This window comes from Osmerus mordax, chromosome 4 (assembly GCF_038355195.1).
Source record: "Osmerus mordax isolate fOsmMor3 chromosome 4, fOsmMor3.pri, whole genome shotgun sequence".
NCBI lineage: Eukaryota > Metazoa > Chordata > Actinopteri > Osmeriformes > Osmeridae > Osmerus > Osmerus mordax.
This window is the reverse complement of record NC_090053.1, coordinates 21,905,408-21,923,823: the sequence shown is the minus strand read 5'-3', so window position 1 is coordinate 21,923,823 and position 18,416 is coordinate 21,905,408. Positions and strand designations below refer to the sequence as shown.

Below are 18,416 nucleotides of genomic sequence, written 5' to 3'. Positions count from 1 at the left end.
TAACACAACACACCTGGAGCACACTGCAGGTTTTAGCACAACACACCTGGAACACACTGCAAGTTTTAACACAACACACCTGGAACACACTGCAGGTTTTAGCACAACACACCTGGAACACACTGCAGGTTTTAACACAACACACCTGGAACACACTGCAGGTTTTAGCACAACACACCTGGAACACACTGCAGGTTTTAACACAACACACCTGGAACACACTGCAGGTTTTAACACAACACACCTGGAACACACTGCAGGTTTTAACACAACACACCTGGAACACACTGCAGGTTTTAACACAACACACCTGGAACACACTGCAGGTTTTAGTACAACACACCTGGAACACACTGCAGGTTTTAACACAACACACCTGGAACACACTGCAGGTTTTAGCACAACACACCTGGAACACACTGCAGGTTTTAACACAACACACCTGGAACACACTGCAGGTTTTAGTACAACACACCTGGAACACACTGCAGGTTTTAGTACAACACACCTGGAACACACTGCAGGTTTTAGTACAACACACCTGGAACACACTGCAGGTTTTAACACAACACACCTGGAACACACTGCAGGTTTTAACACAACACACCTGGAACACACTGCAGGTTTTAACACAACACACCTGGAACACACTGCAGGTTTTAGTACAACACACCTGGAACACACTACAGGTTTTAGCACAACACACCTGGAACACACTGCAGGTTTTAGCACGCACAACACAGGGGCAGCAGGGCAAGCTAGCAAGGGCCAAGAAGAGCATGTGCCCACCAGTTTGGTCAAGGGAATACATTTCATTATTTGGCATTTTCTTATTGCTATTTACTAGGGATGCACGATATATCGGTGGCCATATCGGTATCGGCCATATTTTGAGTGTTATTGGTCCGATAAAAATATTTGGTCGATAAATTAAAGCCGATATATTATGGATTATTTCTGCCCGTTGAACCACTTATTTTTTTTGTCATATTTAAGAAATCTGATCATTTTGGGAAAAGAAAGATCTAGATGTTTTATGAAGTTAAGGTTTTAATAAAAGCAGTTGTCCACTGTATTTGTTTGCCTTTTGATTTTGTAAGAAGCTTCAGGCTTTGTATTTATCGGCCTCTAAATATAAAGAGTTATCAGTTATCTGTATCCCTACTATTCACCATGAACAAATGGTATTATGTTAAACAAGAGCATGGAAAATAGGTTTCTCTAACAAGAAATATGCCAACCAACCAACATACAGAAACATCATGCATCTATCCAGGTCTAGTAAAGACAGAACCAGCCCAACAGGAGTGAGAAAAGAGCCAGACCTGGTCTATGCCCCCGGGGGCGAACATGATGGTGGCCAGGGCCAGCAGGCTGTGTCCCTCCAGGAGCATGCTGCTGACGGAGGCCTGGCTGCCTGGGAGCAGCACCTGGGCGCTGGTCAGGCTGGCATGGAACACACGGCCCGCCTCTGGAGGAACCAGAGAACCATGTGGTTAATGTGTATTTAGAAGATGCAGGGGGCTGGCTGGGGGGGGGGGGGGGTCAAATGCTATACCACTGAGCTATAACGGCTTTAATGACTATGTGTCGTAATGTTTGATGGTTGATCTAATTTGATCCACGAAGCATCTAAACATTTATTACTCTCTTTTTTCTATGTTTCATATTCTGCATGCTTCTTTGCTTTCATGTAATTACATCAATCAAAGCTAACTTCATTCCAAAAGCCCAGAGGAGCTGATTTAGATATTTATTGACAGTTTCATGGATCTGACAACTTACCCAAGAGGTCTCTGGTAATCTCCTGAATTTTCACCAACATTTCAAACCACGGGTGGCTTTCGTATAAACTCTTATCTGCCAGCACAGGGCAATTCCTCGGGGTTAGCCTGATAAGGGCAGAGAGATGTGGTTGGAATATGATTACAACAGTAATTGTAATTTTGTAGATGTGTTTACTGAAGAATATTACATATTTTGACCACTTAAAACATACAGCCACGACAACGTGACTTAAAAGTGAGTTGTGAAGCTGAATGGTCATCAACTCACAAACCCATCAAACATCAATCCTCTTTTGTTACAATAGTTGTGAAATATTCGTTTGCAAATCCTCCTTCTGGTTCCGTGTGTCCCTCTTCCCAACCTGTAGTGGTCCAGGTATGTGTAGAGCAGGCAGCGCAGGCAGCCGTCCAGGCAGAGGTGGATGAATTGTGTGTGGAAGTCGAGGCCCAGCGCTGAGCGGTAGTGGGGGAGGGGGTGGGCGGCCTGCATCACGCCCCCGGCCTGGCCCAGCCTCCACAGCAGCTGCTCAAAGTCAGCCATCTCAGCCTGGACAAACAGCCCTCTCCTGGGGAGGGGCCGTGGAGAGACGGGTGAGAGGTTTAACACCCACCTACAGTACCTAGCTAGATAGCTTGCCACTGGGGGTAACCACTGTTAATAATTCTTCCCAGAAATGAAAGATCCTAGAACAGCAGACCCTAGAACCGCAGATCCTAGAACAGCAGATCCTAGAACAGCAGATGAGGCCAGCGTGCCCCTGAGCCGCCTCACCTGGCCAGCATGTGGAGGATGTGGTCCCTCATGTGGGCGCTGCACAGGGTGTGGTCGTTGACGACGTCTGGGGGCAGCGCCGGCCACTGGGGGGCCCTGGCGGGGTCCCCGTTCTGGGAGCCCAGGTTCTGGATCCAGCAGGTCACCCTGGCCTGGTCGTGATGGGATGTCAGGTACCGCCAAAGCACCACGGAGTCACAGGCACTCACTGCTGCTAACAAACACAGCTCATCAAATCCCTCTCTTCTCTGTATGACTGACGGAAACAGAAACACTTAAAATCAACAATGTCGATCATTATAACATCCTTCCGAGAAACAAACAAGGGGGTTTTCCTCTGAGGTAGTTATACATACAAATATTTATGTGATGTCTAAACAAAACTAAACGTATTAGGGGCTCTGTAGGGCTCTAATGACCCCTACAGACAGACACAGTGTCGCATGTGACAGCAAGCCGTACCTGAGTCCTGTAAGTGAGACAGAGAGATGGTCCTCTGAGTGTCTGGATCCCAGTGTGTCACCCAGTCCAGGCGGAGAGACATAAACAGCCTGGCGTCCGACTGGGAGCTGCCCTCTAGCACTCGCTGCTCTAGCAGCCTCTTAGAGGCCGGGTCTGTCTGGGCCATCTGGAGAACCCTGAGAGAATATGGGTGGTGTGATAAATAAACACTAAAAAAGCCAAATGTTCTTTGTATGAGAGATAGATGACATAAGAAGAAGATTGCTAATCTACATTGTTTACTGAAAACAGAGGTGTAATTCCAGAACATTAGTGTAGTCACTGTGTCCCAGTTCTAATTAAACCACCGTTAGCTTGCCATGATTCCTAGCACCAAGAAAACATTGCTGTGTGTGAAAAAAGAACTGAAAGAGGACATCGTGTCCTTCAAGATAAATGAAGAAAAGACAGGGAGTCTGTATCTGCAATCTATTACCTTTCTCTGTCCACAGGCTGGGATGCTCGAGTAACAGGCACGCAAGACAAATTCTCAATCTGTTTGATGAACGCAACTCTTTGAACCTCTTCCTCTGACAAGTACCTCTGCTTCGACAGCTCATCCACCTGGGCAAATGAAAAGTCCAAATCGTAATTAGATTTTGTAATTCCAAAGTGAACGCTGCAAAAACTTTCTAAAAAGTAATACGATCAGAAAAGACAAAGAAATGAAGTGAAAATGAGAGGTTTCTTATCACTAGACCCAGGTAGTCTCAGCATATGGTACCTGGAACAGGACAAACTCCCTCCCAGACATCCAGTGTTAGTCTTACCACAAAGTCTCTCAGCTCCTGGTTGTCAGTGTAGAGACAGATGCTGTGGAGTTTCTTCTTCACGTTGAAACCCTGAAACAAACCCAGAAAACCTGCGTCAGTGCTGCACCACAGAGAGGATCTTAATCACCAGCCCGTTCACACGGCCAAACAGAACCAACAAGGGAACTCGTGTTGGTTCAGGGGTAAATAAAGAGAGCCTGTTAAGTTTGGAGCGAACGGCAGCATTCCTCTTTAGTCACGGGGCGAGAGATACCAACATCCTCACTCTCTCCCTTTAAATTAGTTTGATGATTTGAGTTCCTCTGTTTGAGTTTGAAGTTGAGCATCTGTATTTTCTCATCACGGTATTTAACTGTTAGTTTACTTATATAGGTTACCCACTTTAGAATGAAGGGGGGGGGGGTATTTCAGTGGAAACCAACAGCAATATCAAAGTTGGGAAAATATAAGATATGGATTTCTTTAGATGTTGAACAATGTACATAGTGTCTAATGGTTTCCAGACAGCATGTCTTGTCTACTAAAAAAGCTTAAAGTATTTTTATTTTTATGTTCTCGGTGGCTGTCTGACCAGATGAGGCCGCTGGCTAATAGCTGCTGGTCTCACCATGTTCCTGAGCAGGGTGCTGGCTAGCTGCTGATCTCACCATGTTCCTGAGCAGGATGCTGGCTAGCTGCTGGTCTCACCATGTTCCTGAGCAGGATGCTGGCTAGCTGCTGGTCTCACCATGTTCCTGAGCACAGGGCTGGCTAGCTGCTGGTCTCACCATGTTCCTGAGCACAGGGCTGGCTAGCTGCTGATCTCACCATGTTCCTGAGCAGGGTGCTGGCTAGCTGCTGATCTCACCATGTTCCTGAGCAGGGTGCTGGCTAGCTGCTGGTCTCACCATGTTCCTGAGCAGGGTGCTGGCTAGCTGCTGGTCTCACCATGTTCCTGAGCAGGGTGCTGGCTAGCTGCTGGTCTCACCATGTTCCTGAGCAGGGTGCTGGCTAGCTGCAGGTCTCACCATGTTCCTGAGCAGGGGGCTGGCTAGCTGCAGGTCTCACCATGTTCCTGAGCAGGGTGCTGGCTAGCTGCAGGTCTCACCATGTTCCTGAGCAGGGTGCTGGCTAGCTGCAGGTCTCGGTCAGCCAGGCAGCTGAAGGCCTGCTGCAGACCCATCATCCTCAGCTCGTCTATCCGCTGCTCTGCTTTGCTCTGGCTCCGCAGGTAGGCCTGGGCCCGAGGGATCTGGTTGGTCAGCACCGCGCGCTGGACCACCTCCTGAGACACAGGCAGACATGGGATTGGTTGATCTCTTTCTAAAGATGTATTGTTATGATGTGTGTGCATGTGGGTGTGCCTGTGCATGTGTCTCAGTCTGTGTGTGTGTGTGCCAGACACACCCCTGTGGACAGGGAGCTCCAGTCTTCCTCCTCAGGGTCAGGTGAGGGTGATGTGACAGGAGAGCAGGTGTCTCCCCCTGCTGGCCAGGGGAGTGTCTTCATGTAGCTCCGCAGGGCGCTGATGTAACCATCCAAGATCTCCACACACTTCTGCAGGCCCTCGTCTGGCTCTGACAACAAAACCAGAAACTAAAAACCTGGAATCTAAAACTCAACAAGCCAGTACATTTCGCTCAGTTTTTCAATGCCTCATTAGGCAAAACATATACATGAGGCTTAAAAACTCTTCAAGATAGCATATTCACAATCCTGATACGTCAACTTGATCATTCATCATTGGGGCAATATCCTTGTAGATTCCCTAATGCATCACCAACATTACCCTGGGTGCTGGAGGGTCTTACCCTGGGTGCTGGAGAGTCTTAACCTGGGTGCTGGAGGGTCTTACCCTGGGTGCTGGAGAGTCTTACCCTGGGTGCTGGAGAGTCTTAACCTGGGTGCTGGAGAGTCTTACCCTGGGTGCTGGAGAGTCTTACCCTGGGTGCTCGAGTCTTACCCTGGGTGCTGGAGAGTCTTACCCTGGTTGGTGGAGGGTCTTACCCTGGGTGCTGGAGAGTCTTACCCTGGGTGCTGGAGAGTCTTACCCTGGGTGCTGGAGAGTCTTACCCTGGGTTCTGGAGAGGATGCTCCTGACTTGAGTGTTGAGGAAGGCCAAGGTGATGCTGAGCAGCTGCTCTGAGAACTGCCGGCTCTGGCTCTCAGTGTGGGTATCCCTGATGGAGCCCAGCAGCAGCTCCAGAGCTGGGAGCAGGTCTTGAACATCTGGAGAGACAGACACTCTTACTGCTGGGGGAGACACACTCTTATTGCTGGTGGAGACACACTCTTACTGCTGGGGGAGACACACTCTTATTGCTGGTGGAGACACACTCTTACTGCTGGGGGAGACACACTCTTACTGCTGGTGGAGACACACTCTTACTGCTGGTGGAGACACACTCTTACTGCTGGTGTGGGAGGGAGGGTGAGGAAGCTCTCTAGAGACACACACCACAACATAGCCTGTAGCACAACTGAACAGCACAATACGCTGATGAGATTTAATATCATCCAGTGCCCTTTCCCAGACTGGCACCCACACACACACCGCATACAGATACCTCCTCATCACCCCCACAGCCCCCCCCCCCCCCCCCCCCCCCCCCCCCACACACACACACACACAGATACCTCCTCTTCACCCCCACAGCCCCCCCCACACACACACACACACCATTCCCTTCCTGCCTGCCAGCCTTTCCCTGTGAGCTAGATTAATGACAATGAGTGGATCTATCTAATTCCACAAGACATGCCCCAATGCTTCAGCCATAATCCTGGCTATCCAATCAGGAAGCCTGGATGGAGGCTTCAGGGCTACCCACCCCCTCCCCGCCCCCCCAGACCCTGGCTGAGGCATTACATCCAGGACGCCCATCTGTTTAAGATGCCAAGCATGTTCTGACTGCCAGAGTACATAGACTTGCTAATGAACCCTGAATGCACACATGCAATGTTCATCATTAGCCTGTAATATGGTGTATCAGGCAACAACACAGCATGTTACCACCCTCAGCCGGATCATAATATCAGGGTTAGTCACATAAACGATCTGTTAAACAAAACAAGAAGACAATCCATGGCGATCAGAGGAACAGCACAGAAGGTCAGACTCTATCTTAATGAGGGACCTAACTTAGTCTAATGAGCTGGGATGCTAGCCATGTAGACGTGTGTGCCTGTGTGTTTATGTGTGTGTGTGAGTACGTGTGTGTGCATGCATGTACACGTGTGTGTGTCTGTGAAGTGTGTGTGTGTGTGTGTGTGAGTGAGTGTGTGTGTGTTTGCGCATCAGTGAGTGTGTGTTCTCACTCTTCAGCTGGCTCTGGGAGGAAACAGGAGAGGGCTGATCAGGAGCGAGGCCAGTGGGACAGAGAAGGTTCTCTTTGCTTTTCAGGAAGAACTCCACCGTGTCCAGCTGGTGATTCTTCAGCCCAGCCTGGAACACAAGACACAGAAGAAGAAGAAATGTACCTGCAGGTGCAGGGGTGTAGGGGAGGTGTACCTGCAGGTGCAGGGGTGTAGGGGAGGTGTACCTGCAGGTGCAGGGGTGTAGGGGAGGTGTACCTGCAGGTGCAGGGGTGTAGGGGAGGTGTACCTGCAGGGGTTTAGGGGAGGTGTACCTGCAGGGGTGTAGGGGAGGTGTACCTGCAGGGGTGTAGGGGAGGTGTACCTGCAGGGGTGTAGGGGAGGTGTACCTGCAGGGGTGTAGGGGAGGTGTACCTGCAGGGGTGTAGGGGAGGTGTACCTGCAGGGGTGTAGGGGAGGTGTACCTGCAGGGGTTTAGGGGAGGTGTACCTGCAGGGGTGTAGGGGAGGTGTACCTGCAGGGGTGTATGGGAGGTGTACCTGCAGGGGTGTAGGGGAGGTGTACCTGCAGGGGTGTAGGGGAGGTGTGCCTGCAGGTGCAGGGGTGTAGGGGAGGTGTACCTGCAGGGGTGTAGGGGAGGTGTACCTGCAGGTGCAGGGGTGTAGGGGAGGTGTACCTGCAGGGGTGTAGGGGAGGTGTACCTGCAGGGGTGTAGGGGAGGTGTACCTGCAGGGGTGTAGGGGAGGTGTGCCTGCAGGTGCAGGGGTGTAGGGGAGGTGTACCTGCAGGGGTGTAGGGGAGGTGTACCTGCAGGTGCAGGGGTGTAGGGGAGGTGTACCTGCAGGTGCAGGGGTGTAGGGGAGGTGTACCTGCAGGGGTGTAGGGGAGGTGTACCTGCAGGGGTGTAGGGGAGGTGTACCTGCAGGGGTGTAGGGGAGGTGTACCTGCAGGGCGTGAAGGGGGAGGTGTACCTGCAGGGGTGCAGGATGAGGGGGAGGTGTACCTGCAGGGGGAGGGGGGAGGTGTACCTGCAGGGGTGCAGGATGAGGGGGAGGTGTACCTGCAGGGGGAGGGGGGAGGTGTACCTGCAGGGGTGCAGGATGAGGGGGAGGTGTACCTGCAGGGGGAGGGGGGAGGTGTACCTGCAGGGGTGCAGGATGAGGGGGAGGTGTACCTGCAGGGGTGCAGGATGAGGGGGAGGTGTACCTGCAGGGGGAGGGGGGAGGTGTACCTGCAGGGGTGCAGGATGAGGGGGAGGTGTACCTGCAGGGGGAGGGGGGAGGTGTACCTGCAGGGGTGCAGGATGAGGGGGAGGTGTACCTGCAGGGGGAGGGGGGAGGTGTACCTGCAGGGGTGCAGGATGAGGGGGAGGTGTACCTGCAGGGGGAGGGGGGAGGTGTACCTGCAGGGCGTGGAGGGGGAGGTGTACCTGCAGGGCGTGGAGGGGGAGGTGTACCTGCAGGGGGAGGGGGGAGGTGTACCTGCAGGGCGTGGAGGGGGAGGTGTACCTGCAGGGCGTGGAGGGGGAGGTGTACCTGCAGGGCGTGGAGGGGGAGGTGTACCTGCAGGGCGTGGAGGGGGAGGTGTACCTGCAGGGCGTGAAGGGGGAGGTGTACCTGCAGGGCGTGGAGGGGGAGGTGTACCTGCAGGGCGTGGAGGGGGAGGTGTACCTGCAGGGGGAGGGGGGAGGTGTACCTGCAGGGCGTGGAGGGGGAGGTGTACCTGCAGGGCGTGGAGGGGGAGGTGTACCTGCAGGGCGTGGAGGGGGAGGTGTACCTGCAGGGGGAGGGGGGAGGTGTACCTGCAGGGAGTGGAGGGGGAGGTGTACCTGCAGGGCGTGGAGGGGGAGGTGTACCTGCAGGGCGTGGAGGGGGAGGTGTACCTGCAGGGCGTGGAGGGGGAGGTGTACCTGCAGGGCGTGGAGGGGGATAGGACAGCGCTCCCAGGTGTTCAGGTGACACAGGGAGTCCACAGTGCTTGCGCTGCCAAACACCATCAGTCTGTTTAACAGCTCCTCCTGAGACACACAGAATAGCACCAGGGACAGGCCCGACGCTGAAACACACACACACACGTAAACACACACACGTAAACACACACACACACACGTAAACACACACACACACATAAACACATAAACACACACACAAATATTCTACACATCCAGGTAACCCCCCACACACACACAGATTAAAGACACATACATGTATCAGCTACACAGATATGACTGGGGGACATACTGAGTGCACATCGCCGACAGCACATTTCTTGGAAAATCTCTTGCAAATCTCATACTGAATTACAAGCCTCAACATGATCAATACTATGTTGATCTTAGGTTCTTGATAATCCAGGTTTAGATTTTGTTGATAATCCCAGGTTAGGTACAGGGAATCCAGTCAACTTCATTTTAAGGAGTGTGGCTTTAGCTCACGAGAAACACTTCAATGAATCAGCCTAAACTGACTTTGAAAACAAACTTTCGGACTGATTTTGAATCTCAGAATATGATCAGTTGTGCTGAATAATACATGATGGATTGGTGATGTCTGGTGTTCAGTGTGACTCACCCTTCAGCATCAGACAGAGCTGCTCCCCTCCACAGCACAGCACAGGAGCGGCGGGCAGAGACGGCCTGTGGTACGTCACCATCTGGGACTGCAAATCCCAGAAGGCCACTGTCGTCTGACTGTTGCCCGGGGAAACGAGCGTCAGCACAGCAGAGAAATCTGAGACGGAGAGCAGAGCTGGGACAGAGCCGTCAGGGACACACAGCTGGACCCCCGCCCCCTCTGAGGGGACCCTGCTCTGGGAGAGCCTGGAGGAGGGAGCGGTCTGGAGGCCCCCTGTGAGGGGCAGCGCTCTGAACCAGGAGCTCCTGGCTGGCTGGGGAGGGGAGGGGGAGGGGGAGGAGGAGGCCTTGGCCCGGCTGTACAGGGCTGTCAAACGAGCCTCCCAGGACCTGGAGCAGAGGAGAAGAGACATTATGGTTACGAGACGTTATGGTTAGGTTACGCGACATGTAGAAGAAAACGTAAACAACAGTTACACTTGTTAAGACGCTTACAGCTCAGTGATTAGAGCATTTGACTGCAGATTGAGAGGCCGCAAGTGCAAATGAGTTGCTTTGGATTAAAGCGCCTGCTAAATCTATATGTTGTTATGATAAAGTGTGTTATTGTTTGTGTGTGCTCCTACCGGTCTGTGTGGAAGCTGGCCCCCAGAGCAGAACGGCTGTAGGCGGAGCTGGAGAGGCTGTCCTCGTCGCTGGACTCCCCAGGGCGGAGAGGGGAGCGGGGCTGGGGCAGGCAGCCCAGCAGGTGGTCTGGGTGCTTCCTGACGATGGATGGACAGGTGGGGGGGGGGGGGGGGGGGGGGGGAGGGGGAGGGGGGGGGGTTAGGTGGGATAGACCAAATACAAAAGATCATCAAAACTAACACGGACCGGTCAACATCTATTGACACCTAGATACTGTTAGAACTATGTACTTGTATAATCCTTGATCTTCTGCTGTACTTAATTAAATAATTAAGCATCTTAATTAAAGCATCTGCTAACTGAATCAAATGTAAATCCACCACAGCTGGTATTGTTAATTGTCTACACACTGGCTACTTCTCTAAGGAAGTCAAAAACAATACAAGGATGCCTTCTACAGCAGCGGGTTGACATGGTGATATGGCGTTACAGTTATTGTTGTCTAAATACCACCAAATCCCCAGACGCACAATGACAACACGTCCACAGGTTCCTCAGCGTGTCCATGGTTACCTGAAGTAGTCGTTGAGGTCGATGGCGACGGCGGCGTTAGAGCGGGTGACCGCCACGGCCGTGGTGAGGTCAGGAGAGACCTGCAGCAGGGAGAAGGCTGAGAGGCAGGGGGGCGTGTCACCCTCACACAGCCAGGCAGGGACACACCACGCCAGGTCAACGCTGGCCAGCTGACTACCTTCTACACTGCTGAACACATCTGGAGCAGGAAGTTAAAGATCACCCTGAATCACCATCTAGAGATAATGGGACACAGTCACAACCTAATAATAGACACAACTTGTGTTTTTGTTCTTATTTGAAATGGAGTCTAAATGATAATTTGTAGTCTGAACTGAGTGTTAAAACATCTGGTACAGCCACTAGCTCACTTACCATCTTGACATAATGAAACACAGTGTCGGTATTAAGCCTGAAATTAAAGTTTGCTCACTCAATCTGTCTAAAACAACACTGAGTCAATAAAAGTAGGCCAAGGAAACTGCTTAGATACCACAGCAAATGATCTACCAGTCTGCAGTGAGGATACATATGACTCCACTGCAGGTTAGCATGAAGAGAGTGTCTCTGCAGAGCCGGGAGTCCGTCCAGGTGCAGGGGGCTCCAGGGGGGAGGCGGAGGTGACAGCAGGACAGGGCCTGAGGATCTCCAGCGCCCCGCCACTTCCACAGCAGCTGCACCAGCGTGCTGGAGTTCAGCAGGAGGCAGCACCTGGCATCCACGAAAGACAGCACCTTCACAGACAGCACCTCAGGCAAACCTGCAAGCAGTGCCGTGTTAGAGTACGGGGCGGTCTGGATGTCGTGACTCTCCGTGGCATCAAAAAGGTAAGAGAAACTAAAACTTTAATTACTGAATTATCCATCAGATGTGGCCTGATGGGCAATATTTCCCCACTTGAGATGAGGTGGATGAGAAATGGATATGGGACTTTCTGAAGAAGTAGTTACTCACTAAGATCCTTCTCCTGGACCAGCTGCACAATCTGTTCTGCTGTGCATTTAGAGGTACATGTTAGCGGCTGGTTAGAAGCTGCACACTCCGCTTTGACCTCATACAGCTTCAGGTCACCCTCTGACCCAACGGCGAGGAGTCTGTGGACGCTACCTGACCCACCATGAGCCGTCACCTCCTCCCAGGCCACACTGGGGGACAGGAAAGGAACATGAGGAATATATTGTTTAGAGACACAATTTAGGGATACATGTTTGTAAGAGAACTTTGTGCTTAAATATTGCGAAGATGGCTGAGATGGACAGACAGGATCTTTCTTTTCTAGTGCCAAATTTATGTCACACGATTTTAAGCCCGATTTTCGCTCGCTGACAATTTTGTAGGGGTTGCCGGCATCATAGACTCATCAGAGCTCTCTCCCGTGAACAACGATTGCTGTATGAACTATCAAAGATGCGATCGCTGACGCGTCACCAATGACGGCTAGTTACCTGGAACTCTAGATATCTGATATACTTTCACCCAGTCTCTGATTTGTCGTTAAAGTTGAAACCCCTACCACTTCCATGACATACAGTTACATTCTCAGATGTTGTATGTTAAATTAGGCTTTGAAATCGTGATAAAATCAGCAGTCTTCTCTGCTTGATACTGGGGGGGCGTGTCGTCTGAAGGAGCTGAAGCTCCGCCCCCTTGAATTGATTGAATTTAGCAACAACAGCAACAACTAGCTAAATCAATTGCAGATATCAGAACAGACCTACCTGCAGTGTCTGAGTGTTTTATGTGTTAATTAATTTGTCTTTGCATCGTACCAGCTGAGTAACAGAATGCAGGTTATATAAGCCGTCTGTGATCTGACATAGATAAGTGGCTGTGACGTAGATAGGTTGGGTTTTGCCCCGCCTAAACAAAACCTGAGCTAATAATAATAATACATGTCATTTCAAATGCACCTGAAAACGGGTGAGAAACTGTTCAACGGTTTAACTCCACATTTCAGTGCCACATAGTTCTAGAGCTTTGCACATGCTTTCAGCAACTCATTTCACACGTATGAAGAAGCAAATCATGGAATTTGCTTTACAGCACCTTTAAACCTTTATCCGACATTACTACTAAACAGTTAACATAACATTAATAAATCACAATCAAAACATTGGAATTGGATACACCCACAATCCCTTGCGCCTACAGGACAAGCGACCGCTTCCTCGGGTCGCTACAATATGGATGCACCACTCCTGGGCGTAAAAAGAGGATCATTCATGGAGAAGTGAAAGAACTAATATCGTCCAACACAGCACGATGTTAGCTTTACTCACTCTGAGTATGTTCCATCAAGAGTTTTTCCTGACGACTCAGAGACAGAGATGTCGCCGATGGTTAGCCCGCCGGATCGGTTTAGGAAACACAGCAGAGAGCTGCCCTGGGCCATTTTGGCTTTCCCCAAATCCTCAACATTTCTGCAGAGGTTACTTTCAGGGATGAGAGCAACCTCCAATGTGCCATTATCCATAGGTTCAGACCTGTTCAACATGTTTTATGTTAACTAACGCGACTTTAAACAGACATGTTGTTCCTCTTCCATGTAAACACCGACATCCTGACAGCCATGTCACATGTCACGTTGGAATCAGCTGGTTCATATTGTCCAATAGAACATCGGCTACTGAGATATGCGGAAGACTAAGATAATCGAACACTAGGTGCGTTCGACATGGACTGACTTCATGCAGCGCTGCAGGCGGCTGACTTGAAACAGTGAATTCTGGTTAGACTTTTTGTCTGACTTGAGACGGCGCCGAGGCCAGGTGACTGTGACGTAGCCATCAAAGTACCGTGAGATCGATTCGAGAACTGCCGGCTGTCTAGCCGAGCGCATTTTCTCAAGAGAAACTGCAAGGGTTCTAATGACGACACAGTTATTTCATGATTGGCCAGACTCACACGCGACAACTTTGACGCGTGTTTTGTAATAATCCGGACCAAACAGTTTAATTGAATTAAAAATGTGTTGAAGCAAGGGTTTTAGTACGCCTCTTCACTAACGGAAAGACTAATTTAAATATAAATAAAGTAAAGTAAGCAAACAGCGCTTGATCGGCCATGACTGACGTCAACGCAGCAAACCACGAGAGGCTGGAATGTCCGACTTTACAGAGCCGTTTTCAACTCCTTCCCAACTGCAAGCGGCTACTCTCGCCGGTCGTTTCATGCAGCCGCAGTCCATGTCGAACGCACCTAATGATATCATTTATTTACAAAACGCCAACATGTTTAGCTAATATATTAATGTACATCGCCACAAACACAGGACAATAAAATCCTGCCCACCCATTAATCGATACGCCGGAATTAAATGTATGTGTCTTCAAAAGACTAAACTGTACATCGCAACGGAATCGTACGCCAACCAATTTTGTCAGAAGGCGGAAGTGTTCAACTCAGCCAGTCCTTATGTTTAAGTCGTTTTTACAGAGCTGCAATGTTTGAATGTCAAGTTAGTTTGGTGCAAACAGGACTTTTTGGTCAGCTTGCATGAACTTCAGTTGGGTTGTTCTGACGGTTAACCACCGTTTACATTAATTATTGCTGTCAAAGTCATTCCAGGTTCAAACAATGGCGTTATTTGAGAGATGGATAGTTTCCAGTCTTCTATCGCTCACTGTCACGAAGGCTTTGTAGTTCTCGGGGCAAATCGGGGTAAGAATGCACAGCAACATGGAAGAAAAAGTATTAGAAGTATACGGTAAGTTTGCTGATTATCTTAATTAGCTCTTTAGCCAACAATATAGCATGTTTAGCTACATAGAGTAGATATTTTCACCGGATCGCCTACCTATGTCGGGGAAATTGTTGCGGCTAGCAGTGGCGTGCTACACCGCTGATCAAGACTCTTAACTCTTCTGTTCTCTGTATTAAGATGAAGCGTCATTACCTAAATGATTACTCAAATGTAATTGCATTCTTATTCTCCGCAGATGTCATTCGCTGTATACGAGACCCTGAGAAACCAAACACGTTAGAAGAGCTTGATGTTGTCAATGAGAAAGGTGTTGAAGTTAAAGAGCTTGGAGAGGACGAGTACCTCATCATCATCAAGTTCTCTCCGACGGTCCCTCATTGCTCCCTTGCCACATTAATCGGTGCGTGGATAAACTCATAAGACAACAGTAACTAACGGAATAGGCCTACAGTATATTTCACATTTCTACTGTGTCCATGACATGGTAATATCATGGTATCCCCCCTACGAAAAGGTGATAGCTTTTTCAGAGTGTGATTGACGCAAATTACAAGGTAGCCTAATATCGACATTTTAAAAGGCCTGTTTTAATGGCGTGAAACAGCCCTAATAATCGTTTGGCACTGAATTTGAACATGCTGTGCATTTGAGTTCAGTAGTAGTAGTTGTAGAAGGTACTTTATTGATCCCCAAGGGGAAAGTGTGGAGGCAAGGAGAGGAAATATGAATAGGACATTTAAAAAAAATGGTTACCAATTCTAACAACACTACATACAAATATGAGAGTACAGAAATATACAAAATACATAGGACTGTGCTTGGGTTAGAACACAGGGTTACAGATTATGTCTACTTGTATTATAAGGTCTATGTGATAGATAGGCTACAGTTGGATTAATGATACATGTCTTTTTTTCAGGCCTCTGTTTACAAGTTAAACTGCAACGATGCTTGCCCTTTAAACACAAGGTAAACCACCCCTCTGCAATCCACCCACATGTATCTATAGGCTGTAGCAACTCTTGTTATCAAACCTGCTCTTCTCAGACAGACAGGAAGATGAAGCATACAGACACACTCTCACACACACACACTCACACAGACAGACAGACAATAAGCAAAGTTATTATGGGTCTACTGTTTGTTCCTTCTTTCACAGTTGGAAATCTACATAACTGAAGGAACCCACTCCACCGAGGAAGACAGTAAGTAGTTTAACCAAAACTGCCTTTTTAGAATGTCCTCGGAGAAATTACTTTTCAAGTGGAATTTTGAGAATTAAAGTGGAAATGTAATTTTGATGTAGAAGGGAACAGCACCACCATAATTAATTTATTATCAAAGACAGTTTGACAATGGGGAATAACTTATTCAAAGTTGTTTTTGTTCTTATCTCCTAAGTTAACAAGCAAATCAATGACAAGGAGAGAGTGGCAGCTGCCATGGAAAACCCCAACCTCAGAGAGATAGTGGAGCAGTGTGTCACAGAGCCTGATGACTGAACCTCAGGGAACAGCTCTGTCTGGAGCTCTGCCTCACACCAGCCTCCCAGAGGAAACCACAGCCATGTTGGAGGGTTTTACAATCAGTCTGTGTTCCTGAGGAGATGTCTGTGGTTGATCACTGACCTGCTCATGTGACATGTGCATCCTGGGAGGTTCTGCTTCTGTCTCCTGACGGAGGCGGGATGAGTTTTGTGGTAGACTGTTTACCACCAAACGGCACATACAAGTAAACTCTCCTGGTTCTTTGAGGTCATTTAGTCTCTTTTTCATGTTTCTAACTCTCATAACGGGTATGGAAGTGCAGTTTACCAGTGAGGAACAGACTGTTCAGGAGCCTAAGGAAACAGGTAAAATTCACTATCACAGTTTAGTTAGTAGAGATAATGGAATAAAACGTTGCAGCACCAGCCATAATGAAACCATGTAGCTCATTATCTTGCTGCCTTCAGCTAAAATAAAACATTGTAATTCCTAACTACACGTCCCTTTAGAGGCAAACTCATGGTTTAAGGGTGGGTCTGCTGTTGTTGCTAAAAAAGAATGTCTTATATTTGTATTTACCTAGGGATCGATTCAGGGCTTTAATCTACCCACAAATAATGACTATTTTAGAAATGTGATTTTGTATAAAAATGCTGAAAGCACACTACTTCAAAGATTGCACTGTAAGGCGTTTGTTGAACTGAAACAGACAAATAATAAACCTGCTTCAAGACAGTTGTGGTGTGTGTGTGTTTGTGTGTGTGTGTTTCCTTAATGAATACTCAATGGAATGGTAAAGCAATGAGGTCTTGTCTATAACAGTGTTTTCCAATTATGTTAATAATTTAGCACTTCAAATTAAAGTTTCTAGCTTGGGAATTAAAGTTGAACAGACTGTTGACAAATTATTATATGTGGATGACATAGTTTTACTTGCTGAACATAAGATCTGCAGATTTTTTGGTGCTGGAAATGGAGACTTGTGGCAAATCAGGAACAAACGTGGTACATTTTAGACTATTTGGAGAGAAGTTGAGTTGTACGTGCTGCTTCAATAGCACTGTCGTATTCTGATCAGGGTAGATATCTTGGCTTGATGCTGGATGAGCATGTGACAGCTAAAGGAGCTGTCAGTGTTGCATTCAGTGAGGGGATCTGGACTGGACAAAGTTAAACTGTTAATCTGGGACTCCAGACTCACAACTCACTTGTTTCTGACCTGGGTCTGCCCTGGGTCTGGCCTGGGTCTGACCTGGGTCTGCCCTGGGTCTGGGTGTGTGGATGGTGTTTGGGGTTTCTGTGAACATACTAGTTGTAACACTGCGCATCATACAGCTATCAATCATGTTTGCGAGTCCATACGTTTATGGCAGTTTGTCGAGATATGGGATACAAACATCCGAATCAGAATGGGATTTATTCACCATGAAAGTTTGCACAGACAAGGAATTTGCTTTGGCAGGAAGGTGCATACAATAAACATATAGGGACCTAAATATGTGGACTATCTATACTAAGGGTACATAAACTAGCAGTACTAAGTGGGATTAGAATATAATTAAATATACAATAAAATATAAGTTGCCGTAAATTACAATATAAAAATAAAAATATTACAAAAAATACAAATGTACAAGATACAATTTTGTAATGCAGTGCAAAAAGCAGTGTGTTTTAAGCAGGAAGTCATTAGTGTCAGTGTGGTCCCTTGGCCTTGTTGAAAAGGCCAACAGTGGAAGGGAAGAAACTGTTTTTGTGGCGTGAGGTATTGGTCCTGATGGACCGCAGCCTTTTGCCGGAGGGGAGTGACTGAAACAGGGAGTGTCCAGGGTGGGAGGAGTCGGCCACAATCTTCCTCGCTCGCCTCAGGGTCCTCGAGGTGTGCAGGTCCTCGAGGGTAGGCAGATTGCAGCCAATCACCTTCTCAGCAGTGCGGATGATACGGAGGAGGTGAGGATGGACTCAATGATGGCTGAGTAGAAGTGCACCATCATTGTCTTTGGCAGGTTGAACTTCTTCAGCTGCCGAAGGAAGTACATCCTCTGTTGTGCTTAGTACATCCTCTGTTGTGGGAAGTCAGATGGCTGAGCGGTGAGGGAGTCGGTCTAGTAATCCGAAGGTTGCCAGTTCGATTCCCGGTCATGCCAACTGACGTTGTGTCCTTGGGCAAGGCACTTCACCCTACTTGCCTCGGGGGAATGTCCCTGTACTTACTGTAAGTCGCTCTGGATAAGAGCGTCTGCTAAGTGACTAACGTAAATGTAAAATGTTGTGCTTAGTACATCCTCTGTTGTGCTTGATGGACATCAGACATTAATGTGAAATTC

The 18,416-nt window shown here is 48.7% G+C and overlaps 2 protein-coding genes across 3 annotated transcripts in view; one reads left to right on the top strand and one right to left on the bottom strand.

The window, feature by feature from the left end:
* Window positions 1–13,470, bottom strand: part of spg11 (SPG11 vesicle trafficking associated, spatacsin) — a 32,670-nt gene extending 19,200 nt beyond the window's left edge. Inside the window, exons 1-18 of one of the 2 annotated variants that reach the window (XM_067234043.1) lie at window positions 13,179–13,470; window positions 11,854–12,044; window positions 11,429–11,659; window positions 10,900–11,098; window positions 10,326–10,463; window positions 9,698–10,089; window positions 9,037–9,182; window positions 7,131–7,257; window positions 5,886–6,041; window positions 5,220–5,389; window positions 4,921–5,097; window positions 3,831–3,902; window positions 3,497–3,624; window positions 3,022–3,197; window positions 2,560–2,815; window positions 2,150–2,353; window positions 1,786–1,892; window positions 1,326–1,471 (exon numbers count right to left, since the gene is read on the bottom strand). In XM_067234043.1, the coding sequence (XP_067090144.1) occupies window positions 1,326–1,471; window positions 1,786–1,892; window positions 2,150–2,353; window positions 2,560–2,815; window positions 3,022–3,197; window positions 3,497–3,624; window positions 3,831–3,902; window positions 4,921–5,097; window positions 5,220–5,389; window positions 5,886–6,041; window positions 7,131–7,257; window positions 9,037–9,182; window positions 9,698–10,089; window positions 10,326–10,463; window positions 10,900–11,098; window positions 11,429–11,659; window positions 11,854–12,044; window positions 13,179–13,393 (3,231 nt within the window). In that variant the 5' untranslated portion in view covers window positions 13,394–13,470. The remainder of the gene's footprint in view (window positions 1–1,325; window positions 1,472–1,785; window positions 1,893–2,149; window positions 2,354–2,559; window positions 2,816–3,021; window positions 3,198–3,496; window positions 3,625–3,830; window positions 3,903–4,920; window positions 5,098–5,219; window positions 5,390–5,885; window positions 6,042–7,130; window positions 7,258–9,036; window positions 9,183–9,697; window positions 10,090–10,325; window positions 10,464–10,899; window positions 11,099–11,428; window positions 11,660–11,853; window positions 12,045–13,178) is intronic. The other variant, XM_067234044.1, reaches the window with a different exon arrangement.
* Window positions 13,471–14,280: 810 nt separating this feature from the next.
* ciao2a (cytosolic iron-sulfur assembly component 2A) lies at window positions 14,281–16,824 on the top strand. Its single transcript, XM_067234042.1, has 5 exons — window positions 14,281–14,605; window positions 14,838–15,002; window positions 15,522–15,571; window positions 15,762–15,807; window positions 16,004–16,824. The coding sequence occupies exons 1-5, from the start codon at window positions 14,566–14,568 to the stop codon at window positions 16,102–16,104; spliced, it is 402 nt and encodes a 133-aa protein (XP_067090143.1). The 5' UTR covers window positions 14,281–14,565; the 3' UTR covers window positions 16,105–16,824.
* The last annotated feature ends 1,592 nt before the right edge of the window (window positions 16,825–18,416 follow it).